Raw genomic sequence first — 15,876 nt, forward strand, 5'->3', positions numbered from 1 at the left:
GGGCGGTACCGAGCTGCGAGCCGGCACCGCGCGAGGGTCACAACCGGCCCACCCCCCTGGGAAATCTTTTATTCTATTATAATCAACTATTTTAGAACTAAAACGTGCCGGTACTGCTGCCGCCTGTTCCGGCCCGGCGGGGACCAGCGCTGGCTGCCCCAGCCCCAGGGTGCTTTGTCCCCAGAAGGGACCCCGGACGCGAGAGTCGGAGCCCGGGTCCTCGCAGCAGGAATCCCTCGCGGGGTCGGACCGGGGGGATCCCCCGCGGGGCCGGCCGGGGAACCCCCCCTGCGCTGCCCGGGGAAACAAAGCCCCGGGCCGGGCCACCCCATTGTCCCCGCTCCGGCCGGGCAGCGGCCGCCCCCGCGCGGGAGGAAGAGGAGGGGTCGCACACAGACAATGCCTCCCCCCACCCCCCGCGCCGGATCGCCCCGCCCCCTGCTCCCCATTGGCCGGCGGGGAATTTGGGGACCCCCCCCGCCCCTCCGCCGTATTGTGCCGGGGGGCGCGCGTGGATCTGGGGGGGGGGGGGGGGGGTGGGAGCGCGCGCGGCCGCCGTCGGGGGCGCGCCCGGGGGCTCCCCTTGTGTGTGAGTGCGCGGGGGTGTGCGCGCGGCCGGGGCCATGGAGGAGCTGAGCAGCGTGGGAGAGCAGGTCTTCGCCGCCGAGTGCATCCTCAGCAAGCGGCTCCGCAAGGTGGGACCCGCCGCCCCCGCACCCCCCGCCCTCCCCGCACCCCTCCGCACCCCCCGCCGCCGCTAACGCGCCTCTCTCCCCGTCTCTCTCCGCAGGGCAAGCTGGAGTACCTGGTCAAGTGGCGAGGCTGGTCCTCCAAGTGAGCGGGGCGGTGCGGGGCGCGGTGCGGTGCAGGGCTGCGCGGATCGCGGAACCACGCGGTGCGGAGCGGGCTGCGGTGCGGGGCGCGGGTACCGCCCGCCCGGCCGCTTTTGTTTGGGTCGTGCCGCTCCTTTTGTTTACAAATAAGCGCGGCCGCGGCCGGGCCCTCCCCGCCACCGCGTGGGGCTCCGCTCCCCCCCGGGTCGGTCCAATCCCCCCTGGAGTCGCCGCAACCCCCCCGTCTGTGCCGGCCCCGCGCCCCTCGCCCGCTCTGCTGAAACCGGAGCTCCCCCGGGATGCGCGGGGCTCGCCTCGCCCCGCGGCGGCGTGGCCGCCCCCTTCCCGATCTCCCTCCCCCGGCCTCTCTCCCCTGCCCACCCCCCGGCTGTGCCGGCCCCCGGTACGGGCATGCCCCGGTCCGTGCCAGGCCCGGTTGTCCTTGGGTGAACCCCCCGGTGCCGCGGCGGTGCCGGAGCGGCGGGGGGGGGCCCGGCCCCCCACTCTCACCCAGTCCATGTCCTCTGTTGCAGGCACAACAGCTGGGAGCCTGAGGAGAACATCCTGGACCCCCGGCTGCTCCTGGCTTTCCAAAAGAAGTGAGCAAACTCTAAATATTTCTAAGCAAACTGTAAAGTCAATTAACTTCTAATTGGCTGCACGTGTGGTGGAAGTTGTTGGAAACAACAGCCTGGAGCTGGCGGGGCCCTTTGTGGCCAGGCCCTTTTGTTTGTCCCTGGAGTCACGGTCCAGGTCTACCTGGAAAAGCTCTGCCCTGGCCAGACAAACACCGAGGGTTTATGGCCCAGTTGTGCTCTGGGTGCGCCCGGGGAATGTGGCAGCGCCCGGCACAGACCTGGGGCTCGAGGTCCCCATCCAGCGCTCTGGGGCCTTGGCTGTGCTTGGGGGGTGAGCAACCCCTGGGGGGAGGTGGTGCCTGGGCTTATGAGGCATTAAAGCAAACGTCTGGAGGGTGAAGCTCTGGGAGGGTGAGAGAAATAATATCTGGGAGAAAATCATAGAGAATGGTTTGGATTGGGAAGGATCTTAAAGCTCTTCCCAATCCACCCCATCATTTCCACTAGACCAGGTTGCTCCAAGTCCTGTCCAACCTGGCCTTGGACATTACTGTGGATAGGGCAGCTGCAGCTTCTCTGGGCACCCTGTGCCAGGGCCTCCCCACCCTCACAGGGAAGAATCTCTTCTTAGTACCCCATCTAACCCTGCCCTCAGGAAGCTGGAAGCCATTCCCTGTGTCCTGTCATTCCAGGCCCTTGCTCAAAGTCCCTCTCCAGCTCTCTTGGAGCCTCTTTAAGTACTGGAAGGTGCTCTGAAGTCTCCTTAGAGCCTTCTCCAGGCTGAACAGCCTGGATGGCAGAACAAAATGGTGTCTTTCCTCAGTCAGGCCCATGGTTCCTGCCCGGAGCCGGGCTGAGAACAGCAATCCTTCCACAGCCGTTGCATCCCAGGAATCACACGTGGAGCAGAGGAGTAGCCAGCTGGCTATGGCAGACATAGTGCTGCCAAGTATTTTGACTTCATAAAAATTAAAATCATTAAAGTTTATTAGAGGATTCAATTATAACTGGTTTCTGGATCCATTTTTTCAAGAATAGGATCTGGTGTTGAGTGCAGACAGGATGGTGTTTAATCAGCTGGATGTGTTACATCTTAACACCATCCCATTTAAACAGAACTAGGAAGCAAGTACAGTGACCTGAACCATCCCTGTACCCCAGCCTCCAGCTGGGCCACCATGGCCAGACCAGGAGGTGCAGGAGAGGTGGAAGGAGTCCAGCAAAGGAGAGGACTCACTGAGCTTCCAGGGAATGCGTTTGCTTTTCCCACACTCAGCATGGAAGCTCAGCACTGCAGGGGCATAACCAAAGCAAGGCTTAGCAGGGCCAGGACAGATCCTTCCCTTCGCCTGATCCCCTTGTGCCAGAAAAATGGCAAAGCTCACTGGGAATTGGAAAAGGCACAGATCTAGGATGAGTAACACCATGTGGTCCATCACTGGCTGCTGGAAGCTGCAGGGATGTTGCTGATGCAGACAGGGATGCTCTCCGGTCCCTACCCGGCTGCCTCAGTTCCCCCAGATTTTTTTCTTCCCTGTAAACCTTGTCCTTAATCCTTGTTTTCTCCAGGGAACACGAAAAAGAAGTGCAGAATCGGAAGAGGGGCAAGCGGCCGCGGGGCAGGCCCAGGAAACACGTGGTGAGTCCCAGCAGTGATTGGAACCCACAGCTGTGGCAGCACGGGAAGGGCTCTGGCCTTGGAGGGCACTGGGCGTGGGGGTGGCCTCAAGCACACAGCTCCTCACATCAGCTAAGGGATCCCTGAAGATCAGCTACACGGAGAAAGAACCTGTGTGTGTCTGAGGCCCCGGCCAGGCTGCCCTGAAGGGTTTGCAGTGCCCGTAACCATTCCTTGGTCATTGCTGTTAACTCTCCCTGTCTCTGTTGCTTTGCAGGAACCAGAGATGCCTGCGAAAACTAAGTCAAGTAGCTCCTCTTCTTCCACATCCTCCTCTTCCTCCTCCTCCTCCGATGAAGAGGATGAAAGTGATCTGGAAGCAAAGAGAGGTCCTCGCAGCAGAGAGACGCACCCGGTGCCACAGAAGAAAGCTCAGATCCTGGTGGCCAAGCCCGACATGAAAGACACTTCCAGGAAGAAGCGTGGGCGGAAACCTCTTCCCCCAGAGCAGAAAGCAGCTCGAAGGACCGTGAACCTGACAAAGGTGCTGAAAACGTCCCGGAAGGAGGTGGGGGGCAGTGCCAAGCTGGTGGGGAAGCTGCAGCCCCAGCACAGCATGCAGGGCTCAGGTATGGCTGTGCTGAAGGATCCACCGGGCACCTTGGCTGGGCTCAGTTCGGGGGGGTCATCAGTGGAAAACCTGCCCAACATGAAGAGCGGCTCGGCGAGCCCCAGCCAGGCCATCAGCTGGCAGAGCTCCATCGTGCACTACATGAACAGGATGTCCCAAAGCCACACTGCAGCCGAGAGCTCGGCGCTGGGCAGGCTGGCGCTGAAGGCACAGGCAGCCAGTAAGGGCAGCTTAGGGCTGGACTTGAAAATAAGGAGCCAGAAAGGCTCTGGGGATCTGGGGCTGAACGTACAGGCACCCAAAACTGCAAAGGCTCCTGGCAGCAGCGCCGGAGGGGACCAGAAATCGGCGTTTGCTGCGGGAGGCCAAACGCTGCCCAACGGCAGCAAGACGCCGTCAAGCTCGTCTGGGGCCGGCATCCAGCCAGCCTCCAGCCAGGAGCTGAACCTCCAGGCTCTGAACCTGCAGAGTGTCAAAAACGGGCCGAGCGTGGCCAGCGGGAGCAGCCTCCCCCGGCACCTCTGCGGCTCCCTGGCCAAGGGCTCTGGTGGCAGCACGGCCACTGCGGGTGCCGGCGGTGCCAAGGGCGGCGCGGTGGGGGCTGGGCTGAACGCTGCCAGTGCTGGGACGCTCCCAGGGGGGGACGGCGGCAAGAGCAAGAAGCAGGCACACCGGGCAGGTGACAGGGACTTGGCCAAAGGTGGCTCAGCTGGTGCTCAAGAGGGACGTGCGGCCACAGAGAGCCGCAAACCAGCCGCCCTGTCTGAAGTGAGCACAGGCGAGGACACCAGCTCGGATTCGGACCGGGATTCAGCTTCCCTCCCAGCTGCGGGTCAGAACATGTCTGTCTCCATCCAGACCAGCCAGGACTGGAAACCCACCCGCAGCCTGATTGAGCACGTCTTTGTCACCGATGTTACCGCTAACCTGATCACAGTGACAGTCAAGGAGTCCCCCACCAGCGTCGGGTTTTTCAACCTGCGGCAGTACTGAGCCCAGGAGCATGAGAGGAGGGAGAGGGTCCTTCAGCCTCACCCTCACCTTTGCCCAGCTCTTCCATCAGGTTTTTTTTTCTTCAAGTGAACGTGGAGACCTCATGAGACCTGCTGGAACTTGTGTCTGGAAAGGCTGGACAAATACGCAGTGAAACCTGCTCCAAACTGCCAGCGGGTCCTGGCTCCTCTCCATCCTCTTCTGGAGCCGTGCCCCATGTGAGGGTGGTCGATGCCATTCTCTGTGAGCGGGGGCACTGGTGCTGCCAGGAGTGTCAGGCTGGCCAGTTTTGAGCCAGGCTTCACTGCACGTAGGTCTCTTTGCTTTGAAACAGCAGATGCCAAGGTCTGCAGCTTGCTGGCCTTGGGGAGGTGCGGAGCTGCCATGGGACAGTCTTATACCTGGGAGAGGACCAGGAGATTCTCTTCTGGGCTTCCTGTGGATCTGTCTATGAGCCATGGGGAACTGCAAGTCAATCCAAATGAGGCAGCTGCTGCTCCCAGCCCTTGAGGCTGTGGGGGGGCAGGTGCATTCGGGGGTTTTTCAGGGTACGCTCAGCCCAGCCACCCCCCTGGGCGAGGTCATTTCCAATGATGGGAAACCCACAACGTTTCTCTTGGGGTTTCCAGCTGATAGGGAAATATTGTTTACATTTTTTCTTAAGGAATTTATTTTTTTTTCATGAGGGAGGGGAATAACCCCAGTCTAAGATAGGGTAGGTCCTGGATGCCACTAACAGAACAGGTGGCAGAGGTGCTTTTATTGGAGGGTGTCTCCTTCCTGCTGGAGGAAAGTCCTGCCTTGAGAGCCAGCAAGATCCACCAGCTTCTCTGCAGTGGCTTGACTTCAGAGGAACGTGAATTTCTGGGCAGCCCAGGGAGCCCACACGCCGCTCCTCTGCCTCATCCTGGCATTGCCAGCATCTCCACCTCCCGCTCAGCAGGTTCCAGGCACTCCTAGGGACTGAGCTGGGGTATATTTTTTAAGCCTTGCAGAACGTGGAAAACCTGCCCAACATGATGAAGAGCGGCTCGGTGAGCCCCAGCCAGGCCATCAGCTGGCAGAGCTCCATCGTGCACTACATGAACAGGATGTCCCAAAGCCACGCTGCAACCGAGAGCTCGGCGCTGGGCAGAACGTGTGAACCCTTCCAGCAGCAGGTAGTTCGGTGCTGGGACTGCCGGGTGTCTGTGAGGTCAGTGCCGCAGTTTGGCTGAGCCCTCCTCACCACTGAACGGCCGAATCAGCCTTGGCTGCTCCCTGGGTTAGACTCACGCTGATCATCCATGGTTTTCTCCAGAATGCTCAGAAGCTGGTCGAGGCCACCGCACAGGTGGTCTGGAGTGGTGGGAAAGGAAAGGAGAGGAGAGGGAGAAGGGCTAAGGCCAGTGGGTACCTCAGGCTGCTGTTCCCCAAGGAACCAGAGCACCTGAGCAGCTGTTCACCTTCCCCTGGCCGTCCCAGCAGCTGGGGTGCTCCTTTTGGCTTGTAATTGCACCCAATAATGGCTTTTTCACTGCAGCATTTTCCCTACTGCAGATTTCTCCTACAAGCCAAAATTAGCAGCAGTTCAGGCAGAGTTTAGTAGCATTCGAGGTCATTTTAGTTCTGTTGATGCTGAGTCTTTTTCTCAGAGGTGATGAACAGCTGGCGGCTGCCCACTCCCCCGGGTGGTTCAGATGTCGCTCTGCTGGTGGGCCCCTCCAGCAGGCCACTGTGTAGGGGGCCACCAGGTGACTGACCTGGCACCAGGGTAGGCATTTCCCTTAGCCACAGGCAGGGCCACTCACAGTGTCTTCATACACAGGAGTGTGGATCCTGACCAAACTGGGGGTACACGTACTTCTGACCCCCCTGATGCGGCAGCCCCCCATGGTCACGGCTGCTGCCGCTGGCTGGCAGTGGGATCATTCTCAGGTGATGCCAAAATGTCCCAGTCTGTGCAGTTTACCTTCTACTGTAACTTTGCCAAACGAGCTCCAAGGAAGCACTGGCCTGTGTCAGCAGAAACCAGTGCCCCGGGCATGCTCTGTGCTGTGCTCTTGTGCTGGGGGTACGAGAGCTTTGGGAGAAGAATCAAGGAATCTGGGAGCATGGGGGTGATGCTCTCACCCACACACCAAATGTTTGCTACTTGGCCTTTCCAAACCCAAACTGATCGACGATGTGCCTTTTGGACCGTCCTTATCTCAGCCTAGTCTGTGACAGCGGTCCCTCCACAGGTTTGTGCCTATGCAAAGCAGGGTGGTCACAGGGTCTTGGGGGCACGGTGACACTGATGGGAGAGGTGTCCTGGTCCCCGGTGGGACACGCAGCTGTCATGCAGAGCCCTGCTGAGCGATGCCCACAGAGGGGAAGCTGGCCTTGCAGGGATACTCTTGCCTGCAGCAATAGGATGTGTGGATTGGTTTCTCCAAGGGGGAGAAGAACATCTGAAGACACTCCAAGAAGGGGCCAGGCCCAGAGGGTGGCGGCAGGAGATGAGCTGTGACAGCAGGTGAAGGGCTGCTGCACACTGGCTCCGAGCCGGCTGCTCCCTCCTGAGCCACTGTCTAAGCTCCTGCAGGTTTCTCCATGCGGAGCCTGGCTCCTGCCTCCTGCTTGGGCAGAGGGGACATGTATCCCAACACTGGGCAGCTCCCTCCATCACCCACCCTTCCAGGCATGTCCCCTCCAGCAGCACAGGACTCTGCTGTCACCACTTGCTATTGTGCCTTTTGCTCACCAGCGGGTTCAATTCCAAAGGTCTAACGATGGTGAAAATGATAATCCAGGATTTTTTTCTGGCCATCTCACCTTGAATTTCTTCCCCAGCCCCTTTCTCACTTGGTGTTCCAGAATCTCGGCTCTCCCAGCAGCGCTGGGGGATTTGAGTGCACGGTTCCTGCTGGGGTTTGCCTCCCAAAGACACATTCTGTGAGTAATTGACTGGAATCTTTGGACAGGGGTTGGAAGACCCCTGGTTGGTGCAGACCCTGGCTGTGTACCACTAGGATTCACGTTCTACCTTTTTTTATTCCTTTTTCTTTTGAGTTTGCTGCTATGGGTTGGCATATTCAGCCGGGTGTCAGACAGGCAATTAAAGGTTTGTCACTTGTCATTTTCTAAGGCGTTTCCGATGTGAAAAGTCCTGCGGTATTTGTATAGTGAATGGATATTTTCCCCAGGCGTAATCTGGTTAAGCATCCTTGTTGTTTTCCATTGGACTGGAAGAGGTGGCCGATTCAGCCATCTTCCTGAGAAACTGAGTCTATTTTTATATATATATTTTGTACCAAAAAAATCCAGGAGTACACGGAGGGATGGAGATAGTTTAGAGGTTTGGTTTGTGTTGAGTTTCTGAGCTGTGTGTGAAGGGCTCCAGAGCCAGGAGAAAGGTTTTACTGACAGAAATTTGAGATAGGTGAAAACAAACAATTGTTCTTGTAACTTGTGCCAGTCACTGCTCTGATTTGTACATTTTAATTAAAGAGAGAGCCAAATCGGTCCTGTATGACACTTATAATTGCTTTAAACTGCAGCTGTTTGTTTGCTGTTATTTTCTGAGAACAAAAGTCGGAGATGTTATTGCCCTGGGAAAGCATGAGTGTTATGGGAGAAGGACCAGCTCCCCACGCAGCGTCCCGGTCCTTCCCGGCCCCTCGCTCGCGTTCCTTGCGCAGTTTTCCAGTGTTCCTGGACACTAACGCTAGTGTAGCCCCCCAGCTCTAGGCTGCTTTTAATTTATTTGCAGGAAAACACTAGGAAATGGTTGCGTCGGGTGGGGGTTTTTGTATGACTTTTCCACTGTTCTTTTTTAGCATATCAATAAATATTTTTTTAAACTTTTCAGCCTCGTGTGGTCCGTGCTCCGGGAGCGCTCCCGTCCCCCTCCCTACCCCCAGCACCGCCTGGGGCCGCCCCCTCTCCGGGGCACCGTATTCCCGCCCCGGGATGCGGCGGGGCCCCGGGACGGGGATGTGCGAGGCTGGAACTGGAGCCGGGGAACCGGAGCGGGGAAACCCCACCGCTTTCCCTCCGGGGCTCCGTGCCGGACGCAGCCCCACCCGGCCCCGGGCTCCGCCGCGGTTGGAGCTGCGCCTGCACCGCGGGCGGAGCTCAGGTGCCTCCGCCCGCACCTGCGGCACCGGGACCGGAACGGGGACGGGCCCGGAGCCGCGCGGGGCCGGCCTGGCCTGCGGAGGGCGCTGCGCGGCCGCGGAAGGGCGCGGGCGGCGGCCCCCGGCGCTGCCGTCGGCGCTGCCGTCGGGCGGGAGCTGAGCCCCGCCAGCCCAACGCCCCCGGCCCGGCCCCACCCCCGGCCGCCCGCGGGGCCCCGCGGCCCGTGTGAACGGGCCCCCCCCGCCGGGCCGGGGGAGAAAGGCGCCATTGTGCGGCCCTTCCTCCCGCTCCTCCCGGCGCTGGCAGCTCCCGCGGCGCGGGGTCCGCGCCCCACCCGCCCGAGCAGAAAAAGGAGGTTAATGAGGACACGGTTTAAAAAACCCATTAAGCCCCCCACCCCCGCCTATGCGGCCGGGACGGGTCTGCACACAAAGGCCGGGCTCGACGGGCAGGGGCCGCCGCGCCCCGACCCGCGCCCCCTCGGAAGGGCGGAGCGCCGCGGGCCGGGGCAGCGCCGGGGCCCGGCCCGGTACCGGGGCGTCGTCGTAGCGGCGGCCCCGGCGCATCGTTCCTTGGACCGGAGCGGCTCACAGCGGCCGCCACCGCCCCCTCCGGGCACCACAGGACCCCCGGGGGGGCGCCCAGACTGGCGACATCTGCGTCCGGGGAGCCTCCGCCTCCCCCCGCCCCGTCGGGTCCCGGCCCCAGCCCCGCACGGCCGTGGCTGTCGGGAGGGAAGGGGCTGCAGGGCCCCCCACCCACCGCACACCCCACGATGCTCCCAGGCACCCCAGGGCCACAAAGGGAAGCCAGACACGTTTCTATTTACAAAGTATATATTTAAACTGACATAAAAAGCAGGTCTCATGTGGACATTCACGGCTGGCAGAAGACACGTAGTTAAGCTTCACTTCTGAGACTGAGATTTAGCCAAATCGTTTTTGTACAAGTCTTAGATTTAAATAATCCACACACACACACCCGCACACGCACACACACGCAGGGTACACGTCGCTATGTACAGACACACAGATACACCCACAGGTACGGTTTGCTCCAGGTGTGTGTCGGGACACACGGACACGGGGCTGGAGCCAAGCCCCGACGGGGCAGGAGCGGCTCCAGGCTCTTTGCAAAGGGAAGGATCCTCCAGCCTTGGCAGCAGCAGGAGCACAAACAGCTCAACCCCCTCCTCATCCTCCAACAACACCCGCGTCCCATGTCAGCACCGGAACCAGCACATCAGCTCTTCGTACAAACCAAGTTAAAAATCTCAATTTTACAAAATATGCCTTTTAAAAAAAAAAAGAAAAGAAAAAAAGAAAAAAGGAAAATCAAACTGGGAACTGTCAGACACGATGGCTCCCTTTGCACAGCCAATCCAGCATCCTGCCAGGCACCTCATGGGTCCCAAAAGGCTGGGGAAGGGAACTGGGCAAGGTGAAGCCACCAATGGGCCCTGCAGCACAGAGATGCCCCTTGCCCAGCCCCTTCCCTCACCCGATGCGAGCTCCCTGAGCCAGGGGCCTTCAGGAGCTCAGGGACCAGGGGCCCTGGCTCAGTCCCAGCCCTCAGGCACTGCCAGGCTTGTGCTTCCCATCCGACTGATGGCCAGAGCAAGGCTCGAGGACAGGGCCACCTGCTCCACCTCAGCCAAGCCACACCCAGGCCGAGGGTCCCTCCCCGGGTCCAGCTGTGGCCGAGCTGGGGGAGCAGTGGAGCGGGAGCTGCACCCCCAGCCCCCCAACCAGCGGGGAAAGTCCAGAGCCCCGAGACCCTCCCTGCCCCAGCCAGGGAGGAATCTCAGCTCCAGATCCCAGCCCTGGGAGGAATCCCACAGGCCAGTCCAGCACAAAATCCACCCAAGTCGGCGGGGCTGCTCCGCACGGGAGTATTTTGCCTCTTGGCTATTGTTTAACCAGTGCAAGGAAAGGGAAATATTTATTGTCTCTGAATGCATAAAGATGACCCTGGGATTTGTCAGGGATATGGATATTACAAAACACTTTATCAGGAGTCTTCCAACAAGTCTGAAGTGAACTGTGATTGGGAATAAAAATAATAATAATAATCCACTTTCTATAGCAGAATAAACTAACTAAATATGGGCAGTGAGATGCTCCCTCCCCAACCTCTCTGGCATTTCAGGAATGTAAACAGAGGGGGGTTTTGTTGGGGTTTTTTTTGTTTTTAGTGGGTGGGGGAACAGAATCAAGCGACCAGACAAAATGAAAACAGATATACTCAGCTCAGTCCCATCTCCCACAACTGCTACAACAACTCTATTAAAGTGCATTTCAGTATCACCCCTCAGGAACCTTACACACACAAACCTCCTCTCCTCCGCAAGAAAAGGGAATTCAAGTTAATACTCCAACACTTTTAGCCTTTTTATGGATTTCTGCTTTTCCCCGCCCCGACTTTGTAGCAACATGACTTTTTTTGTTAGACTGGAAACACCCCATCCCCAACAACACTGTGAATTCAAGTGCTCACGTCAACTGTCAAGGGCAACAGTTCTGGACACAGCACACTTGATTGTACAAGCAACACCTTAAATCACAATCAAGAAATCTGGGCACTTCGCCCTCCGAGGGAGCAACACGTCCCCCTCCACCATCCATAGCATCATATGAAAAATAATAGTTAAAAAAACCCAGCACATACTTAGCTATGAACACTGTTATGTACACCGGCTCCTGCGGCAGATGCGTGAACTCGTTAGTTCTCAGTTTTATTGTCCTTTCTAGGAGCAACTGAGCAGTCACTGTTGTCTCCATTTAAATAAAACAACTCAGAGTTGAAATATATATATATAGATATATATATAAGCATTTTTTCTTAAATAACATATTTACATCTAATAGAAAATATAACTCTAGAGATAATCTTTCCAACGAAATGTAAGACGTGAAAAAAAAACAAAACAAAAGAATGAGTTAATGAATTTAGGACAGTTTCTAAATTCTCTCCAGGACCAAAAAGAAAAGAAAAAAAAAAAAAAAGAAAAAAAAAATTTAAAAGAAAAAAAAAAAAAGGAGCATAAAAAAAAAAAAAAGAGAGAGGCCCACCAAGCTCTACCAAGCTTTTGTCTGGATCTGACTGAAGAAAACCCCAGCACCACCTCCACCAAACTCATCGCTTCTCCTTAAAGAATCCTTGGTCCGTGCTGCTCTCCTTGATGGTGACGGTCAAAAAGTTAGAGGTCACATCAGTTACCACCACCTTCTCCAGGTTGTTGAGAGAGGGGCTCCAGGACTCCTCCTCGGGGTCCCCCAGGATCCTGGAGACGGGGATCCTGGCGATGAGGGAGGGCCGCCCCGCTGGGCCCCCCACGCCGTCACGGTACAGGCTGCCCACGGCCCCTGGGCTCACGGCGCCGTGCAGGAGCTTGGGCCCGCCAGGGTCCAGCCCCCCCTGCCCCTTGGGGTCCAGAAAGTCCGCACGGTGCTTGGCGAGGCGCGGGGGGAAGGTCTCGGCCCCCGCCTCGGCGCGGTTGGGGCCGGGCAGGGCGCCGGGCAGGTCGGGCTCCTGCCGCCGGGCCAGCTGGATCACGCTGTGTCCCGAGCCAAACTTGGCCACCCCCGCCGCCGCCTCCTCCATCTTCCTGACCTTCACGTAGTCCCCCACCTTGTCCCCCGAGTCCCCCAGTTTCCTCTTGGAGGCATCCAGAGTCTCTGCAAGGTCCTTGTAAAGCTCTTTCCTGGGCTTTGGGCCTCTCTTTTTGGGGGTCTCTCCAGGTTTCTCTTCCACGCGGATCACCCGGTCCCGGATGCCGTCTCCCTTGGGGGTGCTGGTGCTGGAGCTGCCCTGGGGGGCCAGGGCTATGTTTCTCAGTCCTTCCCTAGCCCGGGACGTGGAGCCCAGCTCCTGGGGGGACCTGCCAGGATACGGCACCCGGATCCCCCTGGAAGAGTCACTGCGGAATTCATAGGTTTTGGCTTTGGCTTTTGCCTGGGCCTGCAAAGAAGATAAATCACCCGGTGACTTTATTATCCTGCCATCCGGCTGTGTAATTACAACTTACAAGAGGCCACCTTTGAGGGGAGCATCCTCCGAGGGGGCCAGAGAGGGACCCCTGCTCTGACACGCAGCCCTCTCGCGCAGGCTCTGGCCTCCTTACCTTTAGCAGGAAGGTTTTGGGCTTGGGGCCTCGCTTTTTGGGCCCGTAAAGCTCCATTTCTCGCTCCCTAGAGGTGTTAAAAGAACCAAAGCTTCAATTCAGCATAGCTACAAGACAGCAACATATTTACAAGTACAACTGCTACAGCTAGTAAAGGCCTTGTACCTCTCCTCGAAGGCTGCGAGCAGCCGGGCATCCAGGATGTTCTCCTCAGGTTCCCAAGTGCTGTACCTGGGGAGAAGGCAGGACAGAGAGAGGGAACAGAATAAGGAGCCAGGAGGGGACAAGACAAATAAAATTAAAAATAGGGGCATAAAGGGAGCGCCCTGGTTCCCGTTCTGGCACAAAGGGGGAGCAGGGGGTGCAGCCAGCATGCCCCTGGCCCCTGCTGCAGCCCCCCGCGGCCCCCACGGGCGACTTACTTCTGCGACCAGCCCTTCCATTTGACCAGATATTCCATGCGGCCCTGCGGATGGGAAGCGAGGAAAATAAATATGCGTGGAGCGAAAACCGCGACAAACCGCGACAAACCGCCCCGCAACAAAGGTCCCCCCGCAACGCCCCAAGCAGGAAGCGGAACAGGGGGCGGGGGGGCAGTGGGGGGGATGCAACAATGAAAAATAACGCGGATTTAACACGCACACCCCCCCAGGGGCGGATTTAACACTGCCCCCCCCCCCCCCAGGCGCGGGGCGCGGAGGGCGGGAGCGGCGGAGCGGAGCCCGCCCCGCGGCGGGGGGAGGCAGGGCCGCCCCCAGCGGGCCGGGGCCGGGGTGCGGGGGGCCGGGGGCGCGGCGGGGGGGCGGCGGGGGTGCACCTACTTTGCGGATGCGGCGCTTGAGCAGGGCCTCGGCCGCGAAGACGCGCTCCCCGACGGCCGAGAGCTCCATGTTTACGCGGCCGCTCGCAGCGCAGGGGCGGCCCCGGCGCAGCCCAGACCATAATACTCCGCCCGCTGACGTCACCGCGCCCCCCCCCGCCCGCCGCCGGAGCCGGGTGGAATATTCCGCCCGCGCCGCATTGGCCCCGCCGCGCCCCGCCCGCCGACGTGCCCCGCGTCCCGATGGGCCGGGGCGGGGCCGCCCGGGACACGCCCCCCCGGCCACGCCCCGGCCACGCCCCCCGGCCACGCCCCGCTCGGGGGGACGGCCCCGCTCGGGCGGGAGGGGGCGCGGAGCACAAAGGGGCCCCGCGGCACAGGGAAGGGGTGGGATGGGGTTTCGCAGCGCCGGGGACGGGCCGGGAGGTTCCGCGGCACCCGGACGGTGCGGACTGGGGGGGGGGGGGGTTCCGCGGCCCGGCCCGCCTACCGGTGGTCGGACAAAGAGAGCGGTGTCAGGGGTGGAAGCGCTCCCGCACAAAACGCCCGTCCCGGTACCGGCGGAGCCCGCGGAGCCGTCCGCGGTCAGACGCGGTCGCGCGTGCCGCTCGGCGCCGCCGCTGCCACTGCGGGAACGCGAATCCTGCCCGGCGACGCGGACACGACCGACAGAATGGGGCACGGTGGCCGCCGGTTTCGCTGTGCCGGCAAGCCCCCGGCTGCGATCCCAGGGGGGAGGAGAGGTGACCCGGGACCAGCGAGGCGGCCCCACGCAGGATTCGGTGCATCTCCCGCATTACCTGCCCGCAAACTGGCGTAGGAACGTGGTTGCACTGCGAGGCTGCCAGCCGGTACCGGGGAGGCTGCCAGCCGGTACTCCCACCGGCTCCCCTCCCCGGCTCTGCCTCTCGCCCCGCGGCACCGCGTAGGGAGACATCGCCTTCTCCCCGAGGCGGCCACGGAAGAACGAGACACGTGCGAGTCGCGGGAAACCGGTGCAGCCTCTGGGAGACAGGAGGTCCCACGCGACCCGTTCTCACTCGCAATTGGGCAGGGTCCCAATCCGCCCCCCGCGCCGTCGGTGGGAGGCTCCGGGAGGGCCGGGCAGCCCTTCAGCCCGGTCCCGCGGAGTGAAGCGCTTTCCGTGTCCGTGGGCAGCGCCGCCGCTCCGGGCTGCCCCGAGAGTGGGACGCGCGGTGCTGAGTGGGCTCCTGCGGCCCCGTTCACGACGGACGAGACCAGACGAAGCCTCTCGTGGATCTTCCCCTCTGGTCCCCACGTCGGTCTCTCCTCCGCTAAGGACCTCGAAGCCATGGAGCAGCGGGCCTCCGCGGCCGCCACGTTCATGCGTGGGAAACCCACGGAGGGAGTGTCCCCGGGAATCTAGCTGCGCCTGCCCTCCAGTGAATGAGACCACGGCCGCATCGGCCTGGGGCTGGGGCTACGAGACCCTTCCCTTTCGCCGGCAGGGGAAGCCGCCCGGGGGGGGCCGAGACCGGAGGGCACCGGCGTTGTTCCCATCCCGAGGAGTGCTGCTTCCCGAGGATCCTGCCTGCCGCCGCGTCACCCGGGCGGGCAGGGAGCTCCAACGGCGGACACGGGTAGGGCTTTGGGACCCCGCGGGGACCGCCGAAAACTAGACCCCACGGCTCCACGCGGGACTCGGGAGTCGTGTGTCTCCGTGGGCAGATCTCTCCTCCCACCGCCCCCGGCCAAAGTGAAACCGCGCTCCCGGGAGGAGGCGGAAGATTCCCACTCCGCGGCTCCCGTGTAATCCCACACCGCGCTTGAAACCCCGCGGCCACGGGAGCCGCCGCGACACGCGGGTTCTGCGTGGCGTAGCCGGGCCGGGGGAAAGCGCAACCTCCGCGGTCTCCCGGGCCCCGGCGAGCCGCGTCCCGGGAAGTTTTTCGTTAATGTCGAATTAATCGTTGTTAATTAAGGCTGGTGGCGGGGCGACTCGTGAATTGGCGTGGGCGCGGCTCACTGGATCCCGTTCCTGGGAAGGTGCCTCGTAGAGGACAAACCTGGCGGCAGCGGGCGCAAGGCCCGGCGGGGGGCGCGGGGCTGTGGGTCGGAAGCTGATCGTGTCCCCCTGGCACGACGGGTGCTGGCGCAGCGGCGCCCATTCCCGTGGCCGTGGGGCTGCCGCAGCCCGAGCAAGTTGCCCGGCACCTTG

General features: G+C 60.7%; 3 protein-coding genes across 4 annotated transcripts in view; 1 reads left to right on the plus strand and 2 right to left on the minus strand.

Annotated features, from left to right (window-relative positions):
* RBFOX3 (RNA binding fox-1 homolog 3) overlaps nucleotides 1–829 on the minus strand; it is a 140,515-nt gene extending 139,686 nt beyond the window's left edge. The window contains exon 1 of the mRNA XM_048323806.1: nucleotides 806–829. The gene's annotated coding sequence lies outside the window, so the exon portion shown is untranslated. The remainder of the gene's footprint in view (nucleotides 1–805) is intronic.
* Nucleotides 593–8,484, plus strand: CBX2 (chromobox 2). Its single transcript, XM_048323797.1, has 5 exons — nucleotides 593–695; nucleotides 791–834; nucleotides 1,367–1,432; nucleotides 2,981–3,050; nucleotides 3,307–8,484. Exons 1-5 carry the CDS (start codon nucleotides 624–626, stop codon nucleotides 4,651–4,653), a joined length of 1,599 nt encoding a protein of 532 aa, XP_048179754.1. The 5' UTR covers nucleotides 593–623; the 3' UTR covers nucleotides 4,654–8,484.
* A 1,572-nt stretch (nucleotides 8,485–10,056) lies between these two features.
* On the minus strand, nucleotides 10,057–13,823 carry CBX8 (chromobox 8). Of its 2 annotated transcripts, none has more exons than XM_048323733.1 (5): nucleotides 13,699–13,823; nucleotides 13,300–13,343; nucleotides 13,043–13,108; nucleotides 12,878–12,944; nucleotides 10,057–12,714 (listed from the first exon to the last, which is right to left on the minus strand). In XM_048323733.1, the coding sequence occupies exons 1-5, from the start codon at nucleotides 13,765–13,767 to the stop codon at nucleotides 11,890–11,892; spliced, it is 1,071 nt and encodes a 356-aa protein (XP_048179690.1). In that variant the 5' UTR covers nucleotides 13,768–13,823; the 3' UTR covers nucleotides 10,057–11,889. The 2 variants fall into 2 exon arrangements, with proteins under 2 accessions (XP_048179690.1, XP_048179689.1); XM_048323732.1 differs by having other exon boundaries at nucleotides 12,878–12,968.
* Nucleotides 13,824–15,876: the final 2,053 nt, after the last annotated feature.

The sequence above is a fragment of the Corvus hawaiiensis genome, chromosome 19 (assembly GCF_020740725.1).
Source record: "Corvus hawaiiensis isolate bCorHaw1 chromosome 19, bCorHaw1.pri.cur, whole genome shotgun sequence".
In the NCBI taxonomy this organism is placed as follows: domain Eukaryota; kingdom Metazoa; phylum Chordata; class Aves; order Passeriformes; family Corvidae; genus Corvus; species Corvus hawaiiensis.

Excerpts from the sequence above, each read along its gene's own strand:
- CBX2 (XM_048323797.1), top strand. The coding sequence starts at position 624 with ATGGAGGAGCTGAGCAGCGTGGGAGAGCAGGTCTTCGCCGCCGAGTGC. Across the intron at positions 835-1,366 it reads TGGCGAGGCTGGTCCTCCAA|GCACAACAGCTGGGAGCCTG; the intron begins GTGAGCGGGGCG and ends CCTCTGTTGCAG. Across the intron at positions 3,051-3,306 it reads GCAGGCCCAGGAAACACGTG|GAACCAGAGATGCCTGCGAA; the intron begins GTGAGTCCCAGC and ends GTTGCTTTGCAG.
- CBX8 (XM_048323732.1), bottom strand. The coding sequence starts at position 13,767 with ATGGAGCTCTCGGCCGTCGGGGAGCGCGTCTTCGCGGCCGAGGCCCTG. Across the intron at positions 13,344-13,698 it reads TCAAGCGCCGCATCCGCAAA|GGCCGCATGGAATATCTGGT; the intron begins GTAGGTGCACCC and ends TCCCATCCGCAG. Across the intron at positions 12,969-13,042 it reads CTCGCAGCCTTCGAGGAGAG|CTTTGGTTCTTTTAACACCT; the intron begins GTACAAGGCCTT and ends GCTGAATTGAAG.